At 42.9% G+C, this 22,872-nt stretch overlaps 1 protein-coding gene across 4 annotated transcripts in view; it reads left to right on the forward strand.

Moving 5' to 3' along the window:
• cep112 (centrosomal protein 112) overlaps positions 1–13,600 on the forward strand; it is a 145,306-nt gene extending 131,706 nt beyond the window's left edge. For all 4 annotated transcript variants that reach the window (XM_080905363.1, XM_080905365.1, XM_080905362.1 and 1 more), the window contains 3 exons: positions 7,913–8,014; positions 12,434–12,498; positions 13,280–13,600. In XM_080905363.1, coding sequence (XP_080761489.1) covers positions 7,913–8,014; positions 12,434–12,498; positions 13,280–13,283 — 171 coding nt within the window. In that variant the 3' untranslated portion in view covers positions 13,284–13,600. The remainder of the gene's footprint in view (positions 1–7,912; positions 8,015–12,433; positions 12,499–13,279) is intronic.
• The last annotated feature ends 9,272 nt before the right edge of the window (positions 13,601–22,872 follow it).

The following is a 22,872-nucleotide window of genomic DNA, read 5'->3' on the forward strand; positions in this document are numbered from 1 at the left end:
GGCTGCCCTCTCTTTGCACCAACTTTCTTCTGACTGGCTGAGGCTGCTGTGCTTGAGATGACCATATTAAGTACATCCACTGTTGCTGACATCACACAGATGCAGACTTGAAAAAAGCTGTCTGAAACCAAGTGTTTATAAAACAGTCTGAATTTAGTCCATTGTAACAGTTGTATGACAGAAATTAATGGAACACAAACTAGTTCCCCTTAAAGGGTACAGCTGTTGTATTGCAACTTCCACAGTGTTCTCCTCTTTTGCAAAGCTTCATCACAGTTTTATTAGTCTTGCTAAATTTTTGATTGCGGTGCCACTAAGATACATGAATTATGATGCTGATTCCAAAAATGTTGCCTTCTGAAGCAAAAACAGCAACACTGCGATTGAAGCAAAGAACGGGTAAACACGACTAAAAATCTGTTTAGCATTTGGTTCCAATTTTAGGTGCTTGACAGTTCTTTTTTTCACAGCCACTAACACATTTCGCTAATCCAGCACAGATTGTTTTGCTGTAGCAAAGTTGGCAGCGCAGAGATCAACAGGAAGTGAGCCATCGTAGAAATAAAGGAATGTGTGCATGTGCCAGAAGAGCTAAGAACATTGCAGGGCAGCTGAGATCGGATCTGGAATGATGGGGTTTGAAGGTTTTTAATAAGGTACAGCAGCTAATGTTTCAGCACAGAGTATGACTTCATCAGAGGGAGAAGAGGAGGCTTTTGGCAATGTGGATGTTCAGAGTGCCTGCACCCAGCTAATAAGTGTCTCTCATAGCATGAACAGGTTTTACGTGTGTCTAGCCAATACCTTATTCCGAAAGAATGTATTATTATACATCCTGGGTTTGTGAGACATGTCTATCCACTGCTCTTTTTATGCTTGAATAATCACTCATGAAAGTTGTACGTTTCTTTTATCTTATCCACCAAAGTTTTGCTGCTTTTAGCGAAACCTGAGGGTAATTTTTTCCTCACTTTTCTGATATTGTACCCGTTCATACCTCAGCAATGTCCTGCTTCTGAATTGTTACACGTCACAACTGCTGATGTGAAGCAGACTTTGGTGTTGTTTCGGCTTGTTGTGACCCCTCTATCACAACAAGGCACAAGAGTGTGTTTCCGGTTCAGTCTCTGCAGACAGTGGCGTGATGTACCTCAATAGTTAGAATAACTTTCAAGACCGTAGTGTTTTTTTGTTTGATTGTTTTTTTTAAGGCATAGGCAGCCTGTATTCCAAGGCTGAAGAGGAAAGATGCCCACAAGCAGAGGAAAAAGTGCACCTGGAAGACAGTGACCTGGGAAAACTGCCACATTAGCTCCTCTCGCAACTCGTTGATCAAATGCCAATTTTTGCTGATTTATTTCCCCAAAGAACTTCTGTTGACACCCTCTACAAACAAAAATCAGAGTTTTACAGAAAACAAAGTGCTGTGCTGAAGGAAAGACGTACAGATGGTTATCTGAAAATCAGTTGCTGTACACCATTCTTTACTTGACATATTTTACCTTAACCAACAAAAGCAGGTGCAGGTTTTGCACCTGCACATGTTACTGTATATGAATGTTGGTCCTAAGTGAGGCTAAGCAGGCTGAGAACCCTGAAAATAAGCTGACTGTGGTTCGTTGTCATTTGTTTACTGCAGCTCTAATTACATAGATGCTCAGCTAATGTAATGAAACTGACATTATATCTTGTAATAACATTAGCTAGCTACTTGTCAACCATCCTAGCATTTCAGTCTGCGCGCTGTTTTAATAAAAGGATTTATTTTTAAGTATAAAAGGTCATTATTTCATGATTGCTCACCTTACTCAATTCAGTTGAATTCTGCTGATACTGGTACCAACTACTAAATTTCTAGTGTCTTGACCTCCCTATTTAGCACTCGAGCTAACTCATCTGGAGGTCTAATGGCCCAGGAGTCATTCCTCCTGCGCCATCTTTGAAGTCCACTGCCTGGTGCGCATGCATTGTTGGTGCATTGTAATGTAAATTCTCCGTGGACTTGCAGGCATGCAGACATTGACCCAGACCCTCAAAATGACAAAATGTACACTACCAAGCAAACTTATGGATAAATATGGTAAATGTGGGGCGATTGTGGCTCAAGAGTTGGGAGTTCGCCTTGTAATTGGAAGGTTGCCGGTTCGAGCCCCGGCTTGGACAGTCTTGGTCGTTGTGTCCTTGGGCAAGACACTTCACCCGTTGCCTACTGGTGGTGGTCAGAGGGCCCGGTGGCGCCAGTGTCCGGCAGCCTCGCCTCTGTCAGTGCGCCCCAGGGTGGCTGTGGCTACATGTAGCTTGCCATCACCAGTGTGTGAATGTGTGCGTGAATGGGTGGATGACTGGATATGTAAAGCGCTTTGGGGTCCTTAGGGACTAGTAAAGCGCTATATAAATACAGGCCATTTACCATAAATATGACCAAGAATGTAGGTTACAGTTAGTTATGTGGAAGTATAAGTGGTTATGAGGCCATGTTGGCATTTGTAAGTCATGTGAACAATGTCTTTTTTTCCATTGTCAGCGTCCGGCAACTTTATAGTATCTTGTCGAAAATGTTTGTAGGTGCGTATTAGCATCGTTTCTTAGCGCAGCTTGTCACAATTATACCTTCGTGGAAGCGACTGGCTACATGATATATTGACTCCTGCCTCATATAATGCTCTTGGTCAAGAAAACGACATAGTTGCATGCAAACTATCAGGATTAATGTACATTATACATGTGTTAGAGATGCTGTGGACAGAGTCTGCGCATTGTTTTTTATTTGCCATTAAACCTAAAGGTATCCAGTCTCCACACACCAATAATATTGCCCTGGTTTATCTGCCAAGATGTGTCTTTGTAATCCGATCCCTCTCATGCTAAAACAGCTTTTCTGCCCAGACTTCACACAGATGTTGCTTGCCTTACACTAGCAGGGCCCTCGCAGGCTCCCCCACTCTAAAATGGCAGATCATCAGCTCGCTGTGTGGTTCAATTCTCCTTGAAGACAGGAGCAGAATATTGAAGGCTACAGCTCTTCGTATAAATACATAATGATACAGTGGGCATGGCGAACTGTACAAGTTTTAGAGATGTATCCTTGTGCAACACGGGAGCTCGGTGTAATAAAAAATAAATCATGTCTCTAGTTGTTTTCAGTATTGATGCAGACATAAAAATGCAGAGGAGCTGAACTTAAGTTCTGTAGGCTGAGCCTTTTTCCTGTGTGCTGTTTTTGTTGAGGCACATTACATCAGCAGCCACCAATCCATCCCATAGTTCTAACAACCTCACTAAGATCTGTAGCCAGTTCTAATCTCCTTCTGCCTTTCCTTTTTTTTTTCCTTCTATTTTTTCTCCCTCATTTCTGTGAAGCGGTTTCCTTTTTTCCCTCTCGCAGCAAAGCGTTTCTGAATTCAAATCGCTCCTTGGTGAACTCACTGAGTGCCAACTCAGTGGATGTGGAGGCGCAAACTTTGTGAGTGGCGTCATTTTTGATGTACACCCTTGTTCCTGACAAGGTTTTTGTCACTCGGGAACAAGGGTGTATATCAAAAATGTCTTTCCAGCAGCTACCCCCACTCCTCTTCCCTCTTCCACCTCCAACCCCCCAACCTGTCCCACGCAAGCCTGTGCACACACACATACACCCCAACTTCATTAGCATACATCAAGCCTCCCCAACAATGTGACAAACTTCATTTGAACGTTGAAAGTGTTGAGGGCTTGTTCCTTTCTGCTGGCAGCTGTCAAAAACCATGCCATGTGACGGTACCAAACGCAAGGGAAAGTCAAAACCACAATCTAAAGACTATATATAGATGAAATGTTGTCATTTTAAGATGACTGGGAGGGGAAAATGACTGCCGCTCCTCACAGTCTTCAAAACTAGAGAATCACGCTTCATCAAGAACAAACAAAATCATCTCTCAAAGAGCTTCTGAGATGAAACCAGATTTCTCTTTAGAAAGTCAGCGTCCCCTTTCATTGCTCAGGGAAAATAGTGGCGCACTTTTTTTCTCTCTGTGATTCCCTTCCTCTCTTTTCTTTCCTATTCACTTGCATCTACAGTCCGTCAGTGACCAAAGAACCTCATGGAAGGTTTGATCAGCAGTATTGTTCAAAGGCATCAAACATCTGTCCTAATAAGTGAGGAGCCTTTTTTCTCAGATGCCGTCACGTCTCCTTCCACCTGTCAGAAAAATAAACATGCCTTTGCTGCAAAAATCATGTTGAAAGAAAAGTAAAATGTGTTTGCGTGAAGAAAAGGAGAGATGCAAGCAGAGGGACCTCGGATAGGGCAGGAAAATGCAAAGTCGAAGAAACGGCGTCTCTTAGGAAACGAGTCAGACATCTGCGGAGAGTTAGATGCTTCTGTCTTGAATTTTAACTCCATTGTGAGACATGGTGGAGTCAGAAATTTGAATTGATATTATACCTATTCTTGTCTGCTTTATGCTGTAACTGCTGTCTGTTAGATGTGTTGTTATGAACAAAAAAAAAAAAAAAAAAGAGTCCTGCTTCCACCCACACATGTTGCATAGTAAACTGTGGCTAAGCTTTAGATCAGGGAAGGCAAATGTTGTGGTCTGCTACACTGTAGAAAGAGCAGAAATACACCCTCAGGTTAAAGGAGCCCTATATATATGCTTTTCCCTATGTACTCCTATGTACTCTCTTACAGTGGTGGATGCTTAAATTAAACATGGCCAAAGTTTGAAATAATGAGGTATGCACAAGCGAGCCAAAAGCTCAGGCTTCAGGCTGCTCTAAATTGTACACAAGTTTCTACTCTTGGATCTCTGTAATGTTAGTATAGACATCAGGCGCACAGCAGCCCTGCCTCTCCCACCACCACCACTGCCATCACCTGCTATTCAAACGTTCTCTTTACGAGGGGCAGCCAATCAGAAATTTGATTTAAAGCTATGCAATTAACTTGCAATCTTATTGCCTATGAAATGGCAGCTTTGAAGATGGAGACCAGGTCTGCAATTATTCTCAGTCAGCTGCTGTCTTCAGAGCGACTTTAGTGCATCAAGACGGCAATAAAATCGAGTCCGTTAGATGGAGTCGCTCTGCTACCAGTTTGCAATCAAATGAGATCAAGTTGGCAATTACTTGTAATCTGTTTGTATAAGACAAACTTGTCATCTACAGGAATTTAGCGTCCATCCAGAATCTCTTGGATCTGAAACATAAATTCAACAATTCCTCCACAGATAGTGACATAGTTACGATTTAACTGCAGCACAACATAAGCACTTGGCAAACTTTGATTTTTATATAAGATCCAATACAACCAGCTGCCAGCCAGCTATGGTGAGTCTGTTATTGCAAAGAAAAGCGTCATAGACAATGGGCACTCATCGGTGCAGCATGTTAGCAATCTGCTTGTGTTTATAAATTAGATGGCAGTTATTTGCAAAGCCTTCACCAACCTGTCTAAGAGCGATTGTAGTGAGTCTGAGTCACATCACTATTGTTTGGAGGTCGGTTACCTCCTACCAGGCAACCTGTCCAATCGCTTTGCAATGAAAAAGTTGGTTGTGCAACACCCTCAACCTCTGGGGGACCAGTTAGTCGCCGCAACTACTTGCAGCCAAAAAAAAGATCAATGCAATCAGCAGGAAAACACCACTTTTCCTAATCACATGCAGGCTGCTTTTCTATTTTTAATCTTGTGTGTGACTGAGCTATAAAACATCTTGTTTCAGAGGATGAACTGAAGGGCTGCACAAAGGGCTCGGTGAAAGATAAACATATTATTTTGAACTGTGACTCATCCAAAGCTGCTCTAGGACAATCCAAGAATGACAAATATGCAGCTGGAAATTTGTATAACAGGTATAATTCATCTGGATTTGAGGTGTATTTTTGTGTTTGTGTGTTCATGGAATATGTATGTGCTGTGCTGTTCCCATCATATTATTTTATGATGGGAACAGCAACAGAAAATTCAAATAATATTTTCTCTTGCAGCCACTCTTTCAGCGCCATAACCATGAAGTCGTTGGTGCGAATGTAAGCTGTATGACCTTACCGTGTCATATAATACATGAACTTTTCTAGTTTGTCGCCCTTACGACCGTATGTACATCATCCAGCCGCCGTGAATGCGTTATTGCTGCCTTGCCGAATGTATGGGACAGAAAACGAAGACAGCATTGCCGCAACGGAGCTTGTAATTTAGGCAAAGCGGATTTCTCGTTGCTGCGGTGACGGCACCATACATGAATCAAGAATGCAACACTGAGGACCTTGGCTTTTGAAGAATCTAAGACTTATATTCAGAGTGGTTGGTAAGGGATGTGTTTATTCAACCATTGTTTATTGCTTCGGTCTGAGGTAGTGAAGTGTGTTTTGTCTTGGCTTGCCGTTTTGTTATGACTACAGGAGCTGCTATAGATAGAGACAGACATTTTGAAAATCTGCACTCCTCTTCGCTTGAGCCCTTTTTTTTAAAAAAAAAATCCTGAACATTCAAATTAAAGCTTCCAAGTTTTGTTTTGTTGGGTTTTTTAGCCCTTGTTTTTTAAAGGCCTCTCTTTCAAATTATCCTTGACTTCATTTTCACACAGCGCGGACAAAAAAAAAAAAGACATAATTTTGTAAACTGATGGATTCTCAGCCTGACGTTATTGGTCCAACACTTTCAAATGAATAGGGCAGACGGAGCCTGAAAAATTGGCAAAGTTGTGGCAGACTAATCTACAGCACACTGTGCCGAGACAAAGTGAGCTGCTTCATGTTGGGATCATTTATACTGAGGGTTGCTTTGAAGTGCTTCCCAATCCCTTTCATTGTGCCCAGGAAGATTAATTAGCCAAAGCCAGAACAATCAGTTAAATCCACAACAGGAAGATTATTTTAGGGAAACCAATCTTTTTTTTTTTCCCCCTCCCCATCCACCCACCGCCCCCACCACCTCATTCACGCTCTCTTCACTTGAAAGACTGATGAGAGGTGGGGATTGTGGGCATATTCTTAACGCTAGTGGACTTTGGCTCTGTAAAACACATTATGGTCATTTAAAATGCTCAGACTCTCTCCCCTGGTTACACCTTGAAATATGTTGGGGAGGAAGGGGGACAACTGTTGCTTTTCACGGGTCGAATTAATCCCCCGAGCTCTGTTAAACTATTCATCAAGCTCTGAATTAATTGATTCGGCGACTCTTCAAAAAATGCTGTAAATGTTTTTACAATACTGTTAAAGCGTGTATCTGCGTTTGTGTGTGTGCGTGCGTGCATGCGTGTGTGTCCATACATGTGTGTTTCTGGGTAAAAAGTGGGGGTTGCGCTAACCAAACCCTTTTCAACTTCTATAATCAAACTCTGGTTTAGTGGAGTGTAATTTAGCCCCAGACAGACTTCCTCCAGTCCTCCCCAGTGGAGATAGCTAGCTAGCTATTGAGCCGCTGCTGCTGCGTTTGATGTGTCCTGCCCTCCACCATGGCCCTGTCCTTTTCCAAACCCAGCTGTCTTGAGCCCATAAGTGCTTTGTGTCAGATCTCGCTGTAGTCACTATCATCCAGTAGGGGGTGTTGCGCAGAGCGAGTAATGTCAGTCTGCGGACCCCCTGTGGAGATGTGAAGGAGCTGTGAAGAGCGAGGGAATACTCTGAGCCATGAATAAAGAGGGGATACCCACAGTGTGTGTGTGTGTGCGCCTCATCTAAGGGAGTTGTTGGTTTGGCCTGAAAATGCATACATGTGAGTGTGTCTGTGGAAAGAAAGAAATACTTATTCAGCAACAATACCACAATTGTTATCCAGTTGAGACACACCGTTTAAGAGCGTCTCTGGGGCATCAGAGACAACAAGAGAGTGCATGATTACTATATATTACTTAATAAGTATTATTTGATTAATGTGGTGCCTTACTTTCTTGCTGACTATGCATCTTTCCTACCTCTGTCTTCTCAGGTAACCATGGTGCATAAGGAGTATGAGGAGAAGATCAAAGGTCTGATGCCGGTGGAGCTCAGGCAGGAGCTGGAGGACACAATCAGCTCACTGAAAGCTCAGGTGAGGTTTGATCTGATAGAGGCAAAGCCAGAGCAAGAAAGATGTGTTCAGTCTGTTGAACATCTCATTGAGAATCCATTCATTTTCTTCCATTAACAGCATTATAACTTATAAAGTCTTGAGCTGGGAAGTAGGTACAGCGATTTGTTAAGACATCTGCAAAAAATTTAATGGATATACAGTCTTTAGCTCTTTACCTCAGCTTTCAGTATGTGTCCATGTCTGTTTACTCTGGAGGAGGTTGTAAAACTTGGTGAAATGAGTTTGATAGTGTCCGATGAGTCAGTGAAGCTCACTTCAGCTTGATGACACTCATACTGAGCGATACTGAGGTCAGTAGTTAAGGATAGCTGCTGTTAGCTGGCATTAGTGAAAAACTTTGAAGTGGCTCTGACACTGTGGCAGGAAAAAAAAACGTCGTACAATGAGGGGATGTAATGAGAAATGGGTACCATCCTTCATATATAACTCTATAGTTTTATATCTGAAGTGGTAGACACAAATTAAAATTTTCACTTGGCTGGTCTTTAGCCACATACATGAAACACCATTAGGCAAAGCGGCGATGTTCGTGTCGGCCACTGTATTCAAGCTGGCGGGGCGCCATGGTGGCTCCCGTGAGCCAACAGCTGCTCCTTTGCATTTTTATGGATTATTTTTAAGTTTATGAGAGTGCATCAGTTTGTTGGAAGATGTAATTACTAGGGGTGCAACGATACACAAAATTCACGGTTCGGTTCGGTTCGATACCTTGGTGTCACGGTTCGATATTTTTTCGATACAAATAAAATGTTCATGCCTTTTTAATTTGTCATTTATTAAAATTATAAATATATATTTTAACTCAAAAGTACAGTTTTTAAATTTAACCCTAACCCTTGTGCGTGTTTTTTATTTTGACAGCGAATGCGCACCTGCGGACCACTTATGTGCAGCCCTGGTTATTTAGCTCGTCATATCGCAGCCACAGAAATTATTTTGTCCATGAAACCATACAGCTGCACTTTCTTTTTGCCTTATAGTCTGATTTGTCATAACTTCTCCGTTTTGTGGTAAGCTTTTCTTTGGCTGTCACTTCTTCACCCTGACCTGTCTTATTTGGCTCAGCAGAACTAAAATATATATCTGTCTGTGAAGGTTCTCAGTCATCCAGGTCATCGTAGTCAAATATAAATCCTGCTGCTTTTACACACGCACTCACATAAGCTCAGTGATTCTCTGCGCGATCAACCTCTCACATGTTTAAGCTGCGGGAGATTTCACTTGTCATGTTTGCATAGTAAGCTAACGATTAATAAGACGATGTCAGAGGAATTGGTGCACAAATTATCATCACTCACAGATCAGTGCTGTCGCTCTCTATACACAGTTCGCACGATTGCAAAGTGAAAGCAAAAAAACAAGCGCAAATTCAAACGCGATTTCAATATGTCACATATTGACAGTGGCTCACCGATGCCAATGACATAATTACCCAGCTACATTTCTGAAAGAATGCAAAAGCATTGACATATATTTTTCCTTCTTACAATAGCCCGACGGGCAGGGAAGAGATAGATTTTGGTAACCCGACTGAAAAAATCGCTAGCCCCAGGACGTCGGGCTAGCGATATTGCAAGCCCTGTATCTGATTGAGGAATCATGCATCTTTGGAAAAGAGAGTTTATTACAGAGAAATGTCTCTTTCCAAAATAAAAGCTATACTATCCGCTTCTTCTGGGCTATATTCTCAGCAGCATAAGGAGAATCATGTGCTAACAGCTGTCTAAATGACTCGGCTAAAGTTAGTAGCATGCTTGTTGTTTTTGTCTTTGCACTAGGATGATGTCGGCGTAAATGTGCAGTCATATTCGTTGTGTTCCCACTAGTGCTTTCAGGTTAATCTCGTTGAAATGACCTTAACACCACAACATGGCAAATCTCCGTTAACGAGCTACCGCCGATCGCCCCGTGTGTGGGGCTAGACGGCCAACACGTTAACGAGCTAACTGCGCTAACACACTAGTTCCCACCCATGTAATTGAGCATTGCATGGCACATCCAACATACTGTTTTACTTTAGTCCATGACTCGCTTACCTTCAGGGTCATACGTCACATGAAAACCAAAATAATTCCAAACGCCAGATCTGAATGAGGGTGGGGGAGGTCCATGTGTCTTGCTAGCTTGCCCTGCGCTCTTCCTTCTGACTATGCTGTCTGTGTTGAGCGCTCAGTGGATCTGCGCTCGACAGTGCAGCCTAGGCGGAGTAGTCGAACGCAGATTCACTGAGCGCTCAACACAGACAGCATCGTCAGAAGGAAAGTTGATAAAATAAATTACAAATTTTGTATTGTTCGATACATATGCGTACCGAACCGAAAGCACTGTATCGAACGGTTCAATATCGATACGAATATCGTTGCACCCCTAGTAATTACATACTAATCTATATATGTTTACGAGTACAATATTCTTTATTTCTATTAAAGAAACTGAAAACATGACTGTATCTGTTAGTAGTTTTTAGGAATAGATCTCCAGGCTTATTCAAGGGTATTCAAAGCTCTTCTTTGGATGTTGGCTGTCTTTCATATTCTTTGTCAAGATGATCCCCCACTGCTTCAATAATGTCGAGGTTTGGGCTCTGAGGATGGCAATCCATGACTGAGAGCGATGTTTCATTGTGTGTTTTTGGATTGGCATTGTATTTGAGATTATTGTAATCCTGAAAAATGATTTTTTTCTGCCACTCAGACACTTTCCAGATGGTACTGCTGGGTGGATTTAGTTTGCTGGGTGTAGATATACAGACAATGGATGTAAGCTGCAAACATGCCAGATTTGATCATATCTGCTGATTTACATCCTTAACCCCCAGGCAGGTCCCATGAAACTATACAGTATGGAAGTGATCGTATGCAGATCCACAACAAACCACACATAACAAAGACACATACAAACAATATACCATCCTCAGGTAGAAGTGATCACAGATCAGGTTGGACATAAGCCATTGCCTGAGATCTGGAGAGCATTCTCTTTATTTTAACTACTAAACTATTGCAGTGTTTACTTCCTTTTGTTGTTATTGCAGGATTTTGTGTGTTTTCACTTTCTTCTGTTATAAATCAATCAAAACTGAGGTAAAGCCCTCTGTATGAAACTAGATGTAGACTTATTTGTTTGAGTGAGACCTCTCTTCCGTGCAGTTTCGGCGTAGCACTCGATCATGGCCTCGGCATTCACTTCGGACCCTGCTGATCCTCTCTGCAAATGTTAATCTCTCATTGTCTTCCCCTCAGATCAAACAGTCAGCCTTTGCATAACCGCACTCGTACGTTTCTCCTCCGAGCCGTGTCCTTTGTCTCAGCATTTACATTGTAAATAATTTTGTTGGAATAATAATAATAACAGCGTGCAGTGCAGGTCTCTATAAAACGCTCTCATCATTAACCCCTGCCTTGTTCAAATAGCGCTTCCAAGATCCCGTTTCATTGGACAGACCGCAGCTCTGCGATCAGAAATGTTTATAAAATGCGATTCATGACCAGAGCGGCCTCTCCTCTCATTGACAGTGTCTTGGGTTTTGCACATTAAAGTGCATTATTTTATTACATAGTTTGAGAAAGAAAAAAAAAAGGTGCAGAGAGTTTCCGTGTCTCTGGAGGCATCCAACCACATTTGGGTATGGTTTTGCATATACTTTCCCAGTGCGAAGTGCCAAATGAAATGCTAGAACTTGAACTGAGGTCTCCCCCACAGAAAGGAATGTACCCTCGGCTCCAGTACGGTAGTCCCAGAACAATGCGGATTCTTTTGGAGCTGTGATTATTCTGCCAGGCTCTAGATGCCGTGTAAATGTAGATGGAGTTTATTTTCACTTCAGCGAAGCACACTTCATAAATAAACCGGCACTTTGTAGCCAAACAAAAGAACGGTGCTGCCTCCTAACCTCGGCTAACCTGGGCCTGTAATCTTCCCAGCGTGCCTTAACCCCGCTGCCCTAATCTCCTGACCCCCGGCCCCCGCTGTCGTGACCCCAGGAGTCAACAACCGAGGTTTTCTTCTAAAAAAGCACAACCGACCTAAATCAATCAAACCCTTCTCCACTTCCAATTCCTGTGTCCTGATGAACCAGTTCTTGCTTCCTTCATACTGAATATATTTGAACTCTTTACCCCTTGAAAGCCAACTAGGAGTAGCTTTTGATGCTCTTTTCTAACCTGAGTGGTTTCGGTCATGTTTCAGGCCTGATTATGGATATGATTGGATTTGCAATTAGAAGTTAGTGAAGGTGGTCTCTGCCTTTGCAGTTACGCTTGTAAAAACATAGAAAACTCTTCTAATGGTCACCAAACCACGTCTTTGTTTCGTTTTCGAAACTCGTCATAATGGTGGAAAGAGTTGAAGATTACCCCGTGCCGTTCTCTGTTTCAGGTTAACTTCCTTCAGATGAGAGCCTCTTTGCTACAGGAAGACCTGGATGCCTGTCGCAGCAGCAGGTGAGCATGTCGATCTGAAGTAGGCCAGAGCAGTAAAACTTTATGAGAAATGAGTAAAATGACAGAAAAGGTTCTGGTAATTCGTTCCCAAACTATTCTGTAATCATAATATATGAAGTTTTTGTGTTTACTGTGGACCGTTAAAAAAAAAAGACTACAAGTTAGTGGAAAACCAGGATTTTTTTTGTCATTTCATTGTTTCTCTTTACTTACAATTACCTTGGTGTAATATGAATGACCATAAATCAACAGAAAATGGTGTAAAATGTATGAAAATACAGTTAAAAGGTCCAAATCCGTGCATTGAGTCACATATTTTGAAGCTGTCCAGTGGGCCAGATTAGAGTCTTTTGCGGACCGATTCTAGCCCCATGGCCTTACGTTTGACATCCCCGGTTTTGAACCTACAGAAATGCATGTGTGTAGTACACATCATAATCAGTCTGCTGCCTTGCTTTAAAGGTGCAGATACGAGCTTTGTCTTTGACTAAGACAGCTTCCAGTCTGAAGGGCTTTAATTGCTTTCCCTGCATCCATCACACTGTAAGAGCCATTTATGTTTTTGCAACTATATACATGTGCAGCGATGACAGCGCAGCCGCAGCTCACGTCTGTGTGCGCAATGCTCCCAGGACTGTCACTCATGGCAGATCACAGGAAAACTGTTATTTCCCTGCACTCTGCCCTCATTCCTAAAAGTGACTGTGAGTCAGTAAGGAGTGAGTAAATCAGAGCCGGTTTGCATTTGTGTTGAAATTACGACGAGTGTCTCTCTGCACAGGTAACAGCACGGTAACGTCAGGCTGATCTTCCGCCCGGACATGAAGGACGGCGTCGCCGATCAGGTGTGAGCACTGTTGGCTGTTACGAGTATTTCACACACCTGCCACGTCATCTTTTACTTTGAAAGACTGTTTTTTTTTTCTCCATTGGTTTAACATCTGAAATATTTATTCATTGTCAGATTTTAGTTTTGTCTTGTTCAAAAAAAAAAATTCTCGTGTTTTTAGCTTTTTGTATTGTTGTTTTTCATATCATTATTAACTTGATGTTATTGATGTTTTTTTTTAAATATATCAACTGCTTTTAATAAAACACTTTGCTTCAGTTTTCTATTGTCCTCCTATTATTTTTTCCTTATTCCGAGCATGTTTTTCATCTTCTTCAAATACCTCATAATTAATCCCTTATTTAGGGGGAGCTGTGCCATTGCCTTTGTTTTTCAATGACCACAAAATGCATGTTAACCAAGATTAGCTGTGTAAGTACAGTCCCAGACCTTGAAATCCCATCTCCCCATCACTGTTTAGCATTGCCTTTCTGCTTAAGACCCCATTTGAACTGTAAAGAGTAGTTGGGGGGGTTTGTGGTTGTTTCAGATAAAGACCGCCGCAAGTCGACTGTTTGAATCTCAGGCCAAAGGCTACAGTCCTCGGCCCCAGTGTTTCTGCCTCAGCGCACCACTTTGTGTTTTTACCAGCGACTCAAACCCAAGCCGATGATGGAGTCCGCAAAATGGTCACCCCGTCTCCAAAGTCTCCAGCTCAGAGGCTTTTTGATGATAATAACATTTGGTGGCTCCATAATGAGCCATTGTCTGTTGGGTGCTCTGTATGGTAGGTGAGGAATGCATGGGCTCGAATTGATTTTTGGACAGTTTAGAGGTGTTATTAAATCCCTTAAATCAGATTGGATTTCAAAGAGAGGCGTCTGCACGTATTTGCACTGGAACGGCTTTTCTTCTGACGCCCGCAGTTCGCGTGTTGCCGTTGTCCGTGACCTTTTTCCCGCTGTCTCCAAATGAAACACGATTCCCTTTGCTCTGTATTTATTTGATGTGCTGATTCTGCTGCCCAGGCAGAGACAGAGGAGAAGAAGAATAGGAAAAAAAAGAGACAGAAAGGAGAGAGGAGTGTCAAACCAGCAGGAATTTAGTCTTTCAGCACAAAGCCTTTGTAGAGCGTGTTGTTTCTGGACGAAGTGCACAGAGGAAACATAGCTATTACAACACAGCATCTTCAGCGCATGCCTGTACATCTAAGGAAGTATGCGAAAGGGTGGTTTGCATGGTGTTTGTAATTACATTGCCTCTCCTCTCATTGACAGTGTCTGGGGTTTTGCACGTTAAAGTGCATTATTATTATTGCATAGTTTTAAAAAAAGAAAAAGTGCCGAGGGTTTTCGTGTCTCTGGGAGCACCCAACCCAAATGAAAGTACTTTGTACATCATTTCCAACCACTTACAGAGACAAGTTTTAATAGCAGGGACTGTATGTGAACATGGCTGCTGCTCAGTATTCAAGTTAGGTTGGGACGTGGTACTGAGCTCCTGAGTCTTTAAATTTCAGGTAGATCAGCTGGTGTCTTTGATCAAATTTAAAAAGAAAACTTTCATCGATCCATTTATTTGTATAGCACAATTCAACAACAAGGTGATTCAAAGTGCTTTACAGAGACATTAGAAACAAGAACAAATAAAAAGCATGATTAGGGGGCAAAGACCTCATAATCGTGTCCTTGTTGCACCATTTTCTACAGGAATTGTATTTCTTTCCCACGTCTCTTTACTCTTAATGCTCAAATATAAACTCATCTGCCGCTTTATTAAGGACATCTTACCTTCAGAAGTGCTTTAAATCTTCATAACTGGAGGTTCTGGAAACATGACATGACAGAATCTCTCACTTGCTGCAGCTGACTCTATTGGATTGAGATTTCCAGCCTTTAAAGGCCATTTGACTAACATGAACTCAATGTCATGTTCAAGAAACCAGATGATTTGAGCTTTGTGACATGGTGCGTTATCGTGCTGGACGCAGAAATCAGAAGATCGGCACACTGTGGTCATAAAGAGATGGACATGATCGCCAAGAGTGCTCAGGCAGGCTTAAACGATTCTTATTTGGTACTAAGAAAAAAATCCCCCACTACATTCCACCACAACCAGCAGTGTGAACCATTGATATAAGCCAGGATGGATCCAAGCTTTATGTTGTTTACTCCAACTCCACTGCTCTAAACCTACTAACCCTACCATTGGCGTTTTGCAGCAGAAATCACGACTCATCAGAGGCAACATTTTTCCAATCTTATCCAGGTGAACTGTAGCCTGGGTTTCATTATATTATGGCAGGAGTGGCACCTGGTGTGGTCTTTTGCAGTCCATCTGCCTCAAGGTTCGACATGTTGTGCGCTCAAAGATGCTCTTCTGCATACCTCAGTTTCAACATCAACAGGGCATTTTCTCCCTGAAAACTGCTGTTCGCTGTGTGTAAAAATCCCATCAAATACTCATACCAACCATGCCACAATCCAGCTGACTTAAATCACCTTTTGTCCCCTTTCTGATGCTGATTTTGAACTTCAGCAGGTGTCCTCAGCATGTCTAACACGCCTAAATGTGTTGAGAAGCTGATTGGCTCATTAGATATTTGCGTTAATGAGCAGTTAAACAGGTGTACTTACTGAAGTGACAGTGAGCCTGTATAAATTCAGCTTGATTTATAGTTGCGCCTTATGAGGTTGCACGCTAGCTACAGAGCCTTGGTACATAAATACAGAAACTAAGCAGCGTGTCACGACTAAGGCAGCTTTAGAGAAAACCTTACATAAACAACGTAATTATGACAAATGTAAGGATTAACACGAGGCACCATGCAACGTGAAGGAAAGAATGTAAACTTGGGTTGTGTGAGGCATGGGGGGATTAAATTCAACATGGTTGTAGTGTTGCTCTCATCCATTGAAGTGTAACAGTGAACTAAAAATCTGAATCAGCAAGAGTCCCATTAACCCCAAAATTGACGTCATCACTGTAACTGACGCAACCGAGCCGACACACGTGGTATTTATTAGCTGCTGTTTCCTGAACCTGCGCCTGCTGATGGGTATTTGCTTCAAACGGTAACAATATCTGCGTCCTCTTTTTACCTTTACACCAAAAAGAGATGTTTTACGCCCGGATATTGTCTCCTGGGTGATTTTTTTTACTGTAAACACGAGAACTGACAGAAGTAGGTGCAAAATTTTTTTTTAAAAAGTTGGAGATCAAGCCACATCTGGTTTAACCTCTGCATAAAGATCATCTATAAAAAATGTCAAACACCCACTCCCGAGTCTGTCATTAGAAAGAGGGCTGCAGACGCGGTTAGACAATAAGACGGGCACTTTGTTTGAAGCATACGGAGCTATTAAGGTTGGCTGTAGATCTAAAGGTTAGTGTGTTCTTGGGCTTATTTAGCAGAAGCCCGTTTTCCTCATTTACACCCAAATAGGTTCCAGCCATAACCTTTCCTTTAATCTGTGTTATTACTCGGACATAGTTTCACTCTAATTGATTGTCCACCAACCAAATTACCTCCATAATTGTGCTTGTGTAAATACAAGCCATGAATGTCATTTCCACAGAGCAGACATGGCCCCATTAAGGATCAAAGCCCTCGCTTCCTCTCGGCTATCTCCACATCAGACAAGCGGACTGTTATGTGACAACAGTGAAGGGCAGTTAGGCAGCTCCAGAGGTTTGCACTCATCCACCGTGTTCTTCCTTGCTGCTGCTGCTGCTGCCTCCGCCGCTGCTCACGGCTGATGTGTGACGCTCGTTCAGCTGAGATTCCGGCTGATTTTTAACGGGGCTCGCTTCAGCTGGAGGTTTTGGTGTTTAGCTGTCCTAATGAGGGTTTTCTCGAGCGCGTGGGAATTTTAAATGCCGCCGCAGCCGAGATCAAAAGTGCTGCATGTCACTGAATCTGAAATGATGCCGTTTCTCTGTGCAGATGAACCTTAAACTGTTCTTTTCTGTATGTGTTTTACGCCTTTAGGATATCAGAGAGGTTATTTGAGGACATTCAGTAGCTGGCAAACCAAACAGGCTGCCGTGTGCGTGTATATACCTTAGTCTCAGCCCTTGTGACAAGCCGCCGGGAATGACTGTACATCAGTGTTTGATTGACAAAGTTGCTGCTTGTGTGTGTGTGTGTGTGATCATACGTGCAGCTGGGTCTTTTTATAGAGCTTCATTGTGAGTCAGACCCTAGGAGGCCGGCGTTTGGCTGCTGTACACTGCTTGCATAAATAAACCTGTTTATCGCCAGCACTTCTGTCTCTCTCTCTCACACACACACACAACGCCTTCAACACGTTTCACTTACGCTGTTTATTCTGTCTTCGATCTTGTTTTTTACCTTTGTTGATTCTGTATTTATGGCAGTGATCCCGCCCCCCCACCCCCCCCTTCCCCAACCTACTCCACCTCCCCTCCTTTTTTCCTGGGCCCTTGTCACTCAAACGCAACAGGAGCTATGAAAAGGATATGCCGCTGTGTGATCTCAGGAAGAAGTGGGTTACAGGCTGGAGTGAAGAAGGCACAGCAGGTTGTGTTTGTGTGATTGTGACACGGATCTGCCGTGTGGGTTGAGCAGAGGGACAGACGTCCATGCATTCAAGACAGTGTGGGAGGTTTTGTCTGTACCACTTGCCCTATGTCTCTGTCTGGGTATGCGGTATATCTCGCTCCTTCTTTTTATCTTGCTCAGCCTCTCTACCTAAAGTGATAATGGGTCAGTAGACAATTGCAAAACTGGCACTAATGACCTGAAAATGAATCTGTTTTTGTTTTTTAGCCATTCAAACCTTTGCAGGCTTTTGGATAATTTACCTTGGATTTTCTCTGTGCTGTCACGGTACTCCCACTGTCCTGGGGGAATGACTGGCATGGCAGGGCTGTTAGATCATCTAGTTGGTCTATAAAAGCTCTTCCATCACATTATATTGAATCTACACCTTCCTCATCCTCACAAGTACTTTGTGTACTCTGACGCTGCTGACACCATCGCACCATTCATGTTTAAATAAGGTGCACATGGCGCATTAATGCTAAGCAATAAAGCTTATAAAGAAGCACATGCACCCGCCCACATTTAGTCTTTTTCCATCTGTTTTACTTTTTCAGTTAATGCAAATATCTAATCAGTCCATCACATGGCAGCTATTCAGTGCATGTAGGCATGTAAACATGGTGGAGATGACCTGTTGAAGTTCAAACCGAGCATCAGAATGGGGAAGAAAGGTGATTTAAGAGACTTTGAATGTTGAATGGTGGTCTGACTATTTCAAAAACTCACGATGTACTGGGATTTTCCCACACAACCATCTCTAGGGTTTACAGATACCAAAAATAAAGAAGATCTCCAGTAAGCAGCAGTCCTCTGAGTGACAATGCCTTGTTGATGCCAGAGGAGAATGGCCAAGCTGATAGAAAGGCAACAGTAACACAAATAACCAGTCATTACAATTGAGGAATGCAGAAAAGCATCTCTGGATGGACAACATGGCAGACCTTGGAGCAAATGGGCTACAGCAGCAGAAGAGCTGCCTCTCCTATTAGCTAAGAATAAGAAACTAAGGCTACAGTTTAGGATCCATGCTTCCTTGTATCGACTGTCCAGGCTGCTGCTGGTGGTTTAATGGTGTGGGGGAGATTTCTTTGGCACACTCTGGGCCCCTTAGTGCCAACTGAGTATTGTTTAAACACCAAACCTACATGAGTATTGCTGCTGTCCATGTCCATCTCTTTATGTCCTCAGTGAGTCCACATCCCAAACCAATAGAGCATCTTTGGGATGTGGTGGAACAGAAGATTCCCGTTGTGTGCAGCCGACAAATCTGCAGCAACTGCGTGATGCTGTCATGTCAATATGGAGCAAAATCTCAGAGGAATGTGTCCACCGACTTGTTGAATCATGATGAATTAACGCAGTTATGAAGGCAAAAGAGCCGTACGTTGGTATCCAGACAGCCATCTTTTTGAATTATGTCATAATGTTATTGTCAACTTATGAAACTAAAAGGAGACCCAGAACTGTTGATATAAAATTTTATGTCAATTGGTTTTCAAAGCAGAAATTGGGCTTCTTTTAGTTTTGTCATTAAAAAGTGGTTTCAGAAGAGTTTTATTATTAAATAGTTTTGATGTGCTTGTTAGTAGCTGCAGTCCTAAAAGGGGATGTCTAAGTATCTCAGCCTTGATCTGATTGCCATGTGTATTTGCCTGCACAGACAATGTGATAGCTTGGTATTTCTTCTCTGGATTTGGACTAACATCTGACAGATGAACAACATCAGACTTTTCCAGGAGTTAAAAACAGACACTCGTTGAGCGTTTTAGCCCTCATCATAGCATGCCCCCGTTGCCATGGCACACACTCTGTTGATATGTCACACCCTTTTAATGGAGGAACAGGAAGTGGGGATAAAGATAAAATCTGGCATCTGATGAATGGACGAGCAAGTTAATCACCTTCACAGGTCAGAGGAGGGGGGAACCCTACATCTCCAAGTCAGGAAAGAGGAAGACGGGGTTAAAGTGATAAATTAGGGATGAGTGGGGGGGTTAGGTTAAGACTGATTCAGAGACGGATCACTGTCCTGTCAAGCATGGTAGAACTGGGGCGTCCAGCTTGTGAAGTGTCTGCATGGTGCTTCAGTGCAAGCAGCAGAGGAAATGAAAGTCATTACTGTCACTGTGGAGTGAGCTTCATGGCCCAAACGGGATTAGACGGTGCATCCGACATTGTTTCTATACATTGTTAGACTTAAAAGTCAAGCGCAAAATGGGATTAAAACGAGGGGAAAAAACCAATAAATAACCTCCAACACGCTCCCCCCCTTTGCCTCTTTTATTTCTTCTCTGTCTTCCCTACCTTCCAGTTCCCTGCCTATTTCATAGTCTTTTCTCTTTCACCTGTCTCACTTCCCCTTTTCTGCTCTCTGGGATACGTTTATCTTTCCCTACTTCTGTTCTTTTCACACACTCCTCCCCATCATCATAATTCACACGTAGGCGCAGACTCCCACTTGCACTTTACATTCTCTGTTTTGCAAATAAAAAAAATAAAAAAAATACATCCTTCTGGGGCCAATTGGTGCTTGAAATCCAACTTTACTCCCCTCAAACTGAACCCTTTCAAAAACAAACCCCCTCCACAACTCGCACTCTTTTTCCCCTCCCTTCCTCCTCTTCCTCTTTCAAAACAGCCCCATAACAAACTGGTGAATTGTTGCCCTTCCTTAACTTTTAAGGGTATTATGCACCATGTCCAACTTCAAAGCCTGTCTTAACTCCACACTTTAATTGTATCTTCCCCAGCTCACTGCATGCTATTTGATTCTGCTGACAACAGCACTTCTCCCACCGTTCTTCTCCATCGTTCTCCACCTTTACTCATCTTGGTCCTTCCTTAAGTTGTGTGTGGACACCTTGCACCACCATCAACACTGCTGCACCTCTCTCATCAGCTTCTTGCTTCCTTTAGAGACCATTGCCCCCCCAGTTGTCACCTGCTTTGAAGAGGTGGCCTCCATTTCCTCTCTCGGCAGTCGCTTGTTGCCTGGAGTGTGTACACACCAAACAAACTTGAAACAGTAACCCCCTGTCCTACATTGGTTAGCCTCTTTATCTGTTCTCTCTCTCCCTCTCTGTCTGTGAGAGCTGACTTACACCTCATGGCCCTGGTTGATAATTGCCGTAAGCTTCCCTCTTGGTTTCATTTTCCATTGTCCTCCCCCAAATTCTTGGCTCTGGCTTGAGATAAAGGGATGAGTACTTCAAAGGGGTCTGCAAAGAGTTTAACCCCGAGCCGAAAAGGAACAGCACACAATACTGTAATTGAGAGCAGTTAGTAATCACAGAGCTTCTGCGCAGAGAGGACAGCACCGGTGGACTCGCACACACGCACACACTCTTAGTGTTTATAGCTACAGCTGAAGTGGCCATCAGCAGTTGGGGCAGCCCAAGGCTACTCATAACCCATCCATAAAAAAAAAAGAAAAACTTTCCTGTCCTCTAAAGTTAAATTCAGTTTTATTTATATGGCACCAAATCACAACAATAGTCGGCTCAAGGCGCTTTATATTGTAAGGCAAATACAGTAACACAGAGAAAACCCCAACAATCAGACGACCTCCTATGAGCAACCGCTTGGCGACAGTGGGAAGGAAAAACTCCCTTTTAACAGGAAGAGGAGAGGGAGAGGTAACCCATCTGCTGTGACCGGATGGGGGTAAGGGGGGGGGGGGGGGGGGGGGGGGGAACGATAAGATAAAAGATTCTGTGAAAGAGCCAGAGATTAATAATTAATATTAAATGCAGAGAGGTGTATAAACACATAGTGAGTGAAGAAGAAACTCTCAGCAGGCGACGCTTATTCAGCATAATTAAGGGAGGATTCAGGGTCACCTGATCCAGTCCTAATTATATGCTTTATCAAAAAGCTCATTTTTTAAGCCTAATCTTAAAAGTAGACAGAGTGTCTCCCAATCCAAACTGGGAGCTGATTCCACAGAACAGCAGCCTGAAAGCTGAAGGTGCTGCCTCCCATTCTACTTTTAAATATCCCAGAAAGTAATATCCCAGCACTCTGAGAATAAAGTGCTCTACTGGTGTGATATGGTACTATGAAGTCTTCAAGATAAGATGAGGCCTGATTATTCAGGACTTTGTGTGTGAGGAGAAAGATAAAGTAAATTTAAAGTTGATTCTGGATTTAACAGGGAGCCAATGAAGAGAAGCCGATATGGGAGAAAAATGCTCTCAGTCTTTCATTTGTCAGAATGTTTCCCATCAAATATGACTTAAGGTGAAGTATTGAGATCCATGTTGCGCATGGAGAGAAAAAAGCAGTCAACATTAAAGAAGTAATGGGCTTACACCTGATTTATGTGACTCCCCCTCCCTCCCAATCCAACCGTCTCTATTTATAGAGCTCTTTGTAGCAGGTCTGAATTTGACCTGTCCCTGTAATAATATCTGCCCATAAAGAGAGACAGTTACATCCCATAACCTCTCCCCTTGAAGCCTCTCTTTTCAAAGATCTTTTTATAGGAGACAGAAACCCCTGGGCAGCCCCGGTCTCTGGCTGGTCACAGACCTGAGGTCAGCTCCTGAGGGGCAGCAGGGAAAATCCGACCAGTTGAACCACGGAGGGGGTTGAAGAGGCAGGACACGAGGGTCCAACTGGCCCCTGGTACCGGCAGGGGGTCCCTACCATCACCCTGGTGATGTCTTCCACCCTGATGTGTTTACTGTCAGAGGTCAGCCCTGGCTGTCCAAAGTTAACAAAGACTCACTCTGTCAGAGGTGCTGTTGGTATATTACCCAGATGACCTGTATAACCTGCACAGAGACCTCTGCTATGTAGATTTTTGTGAGATAAGAAATTGTGCTTGTGCTAACATTTCTCTCGCTCCAAGTCTGACTCATTATTATTATTATTATTAATGTCTTTCATGGGACAGGGTTTTCTCCTTCATCAAACACACAGATTTTGGTGGCAGTTTATTCTTTTGACCCAATTCCAGTGTTTATTCATTGCTTTT

Source organism: Rhamphochromis sp. 'chilingali', assembly GCF_963969265.1.
Source record: "Rhamphochromis sp. 'chilingali' genome assembly, chromosome: 15".
Taxonomy (NCBI): Eukaryota; Metazoa; Chordata; class Actinopteri; order Cichliformes; family Cichlidae; genus Rhamphochromis; species Rhamphochromis sp. 'chilingali'.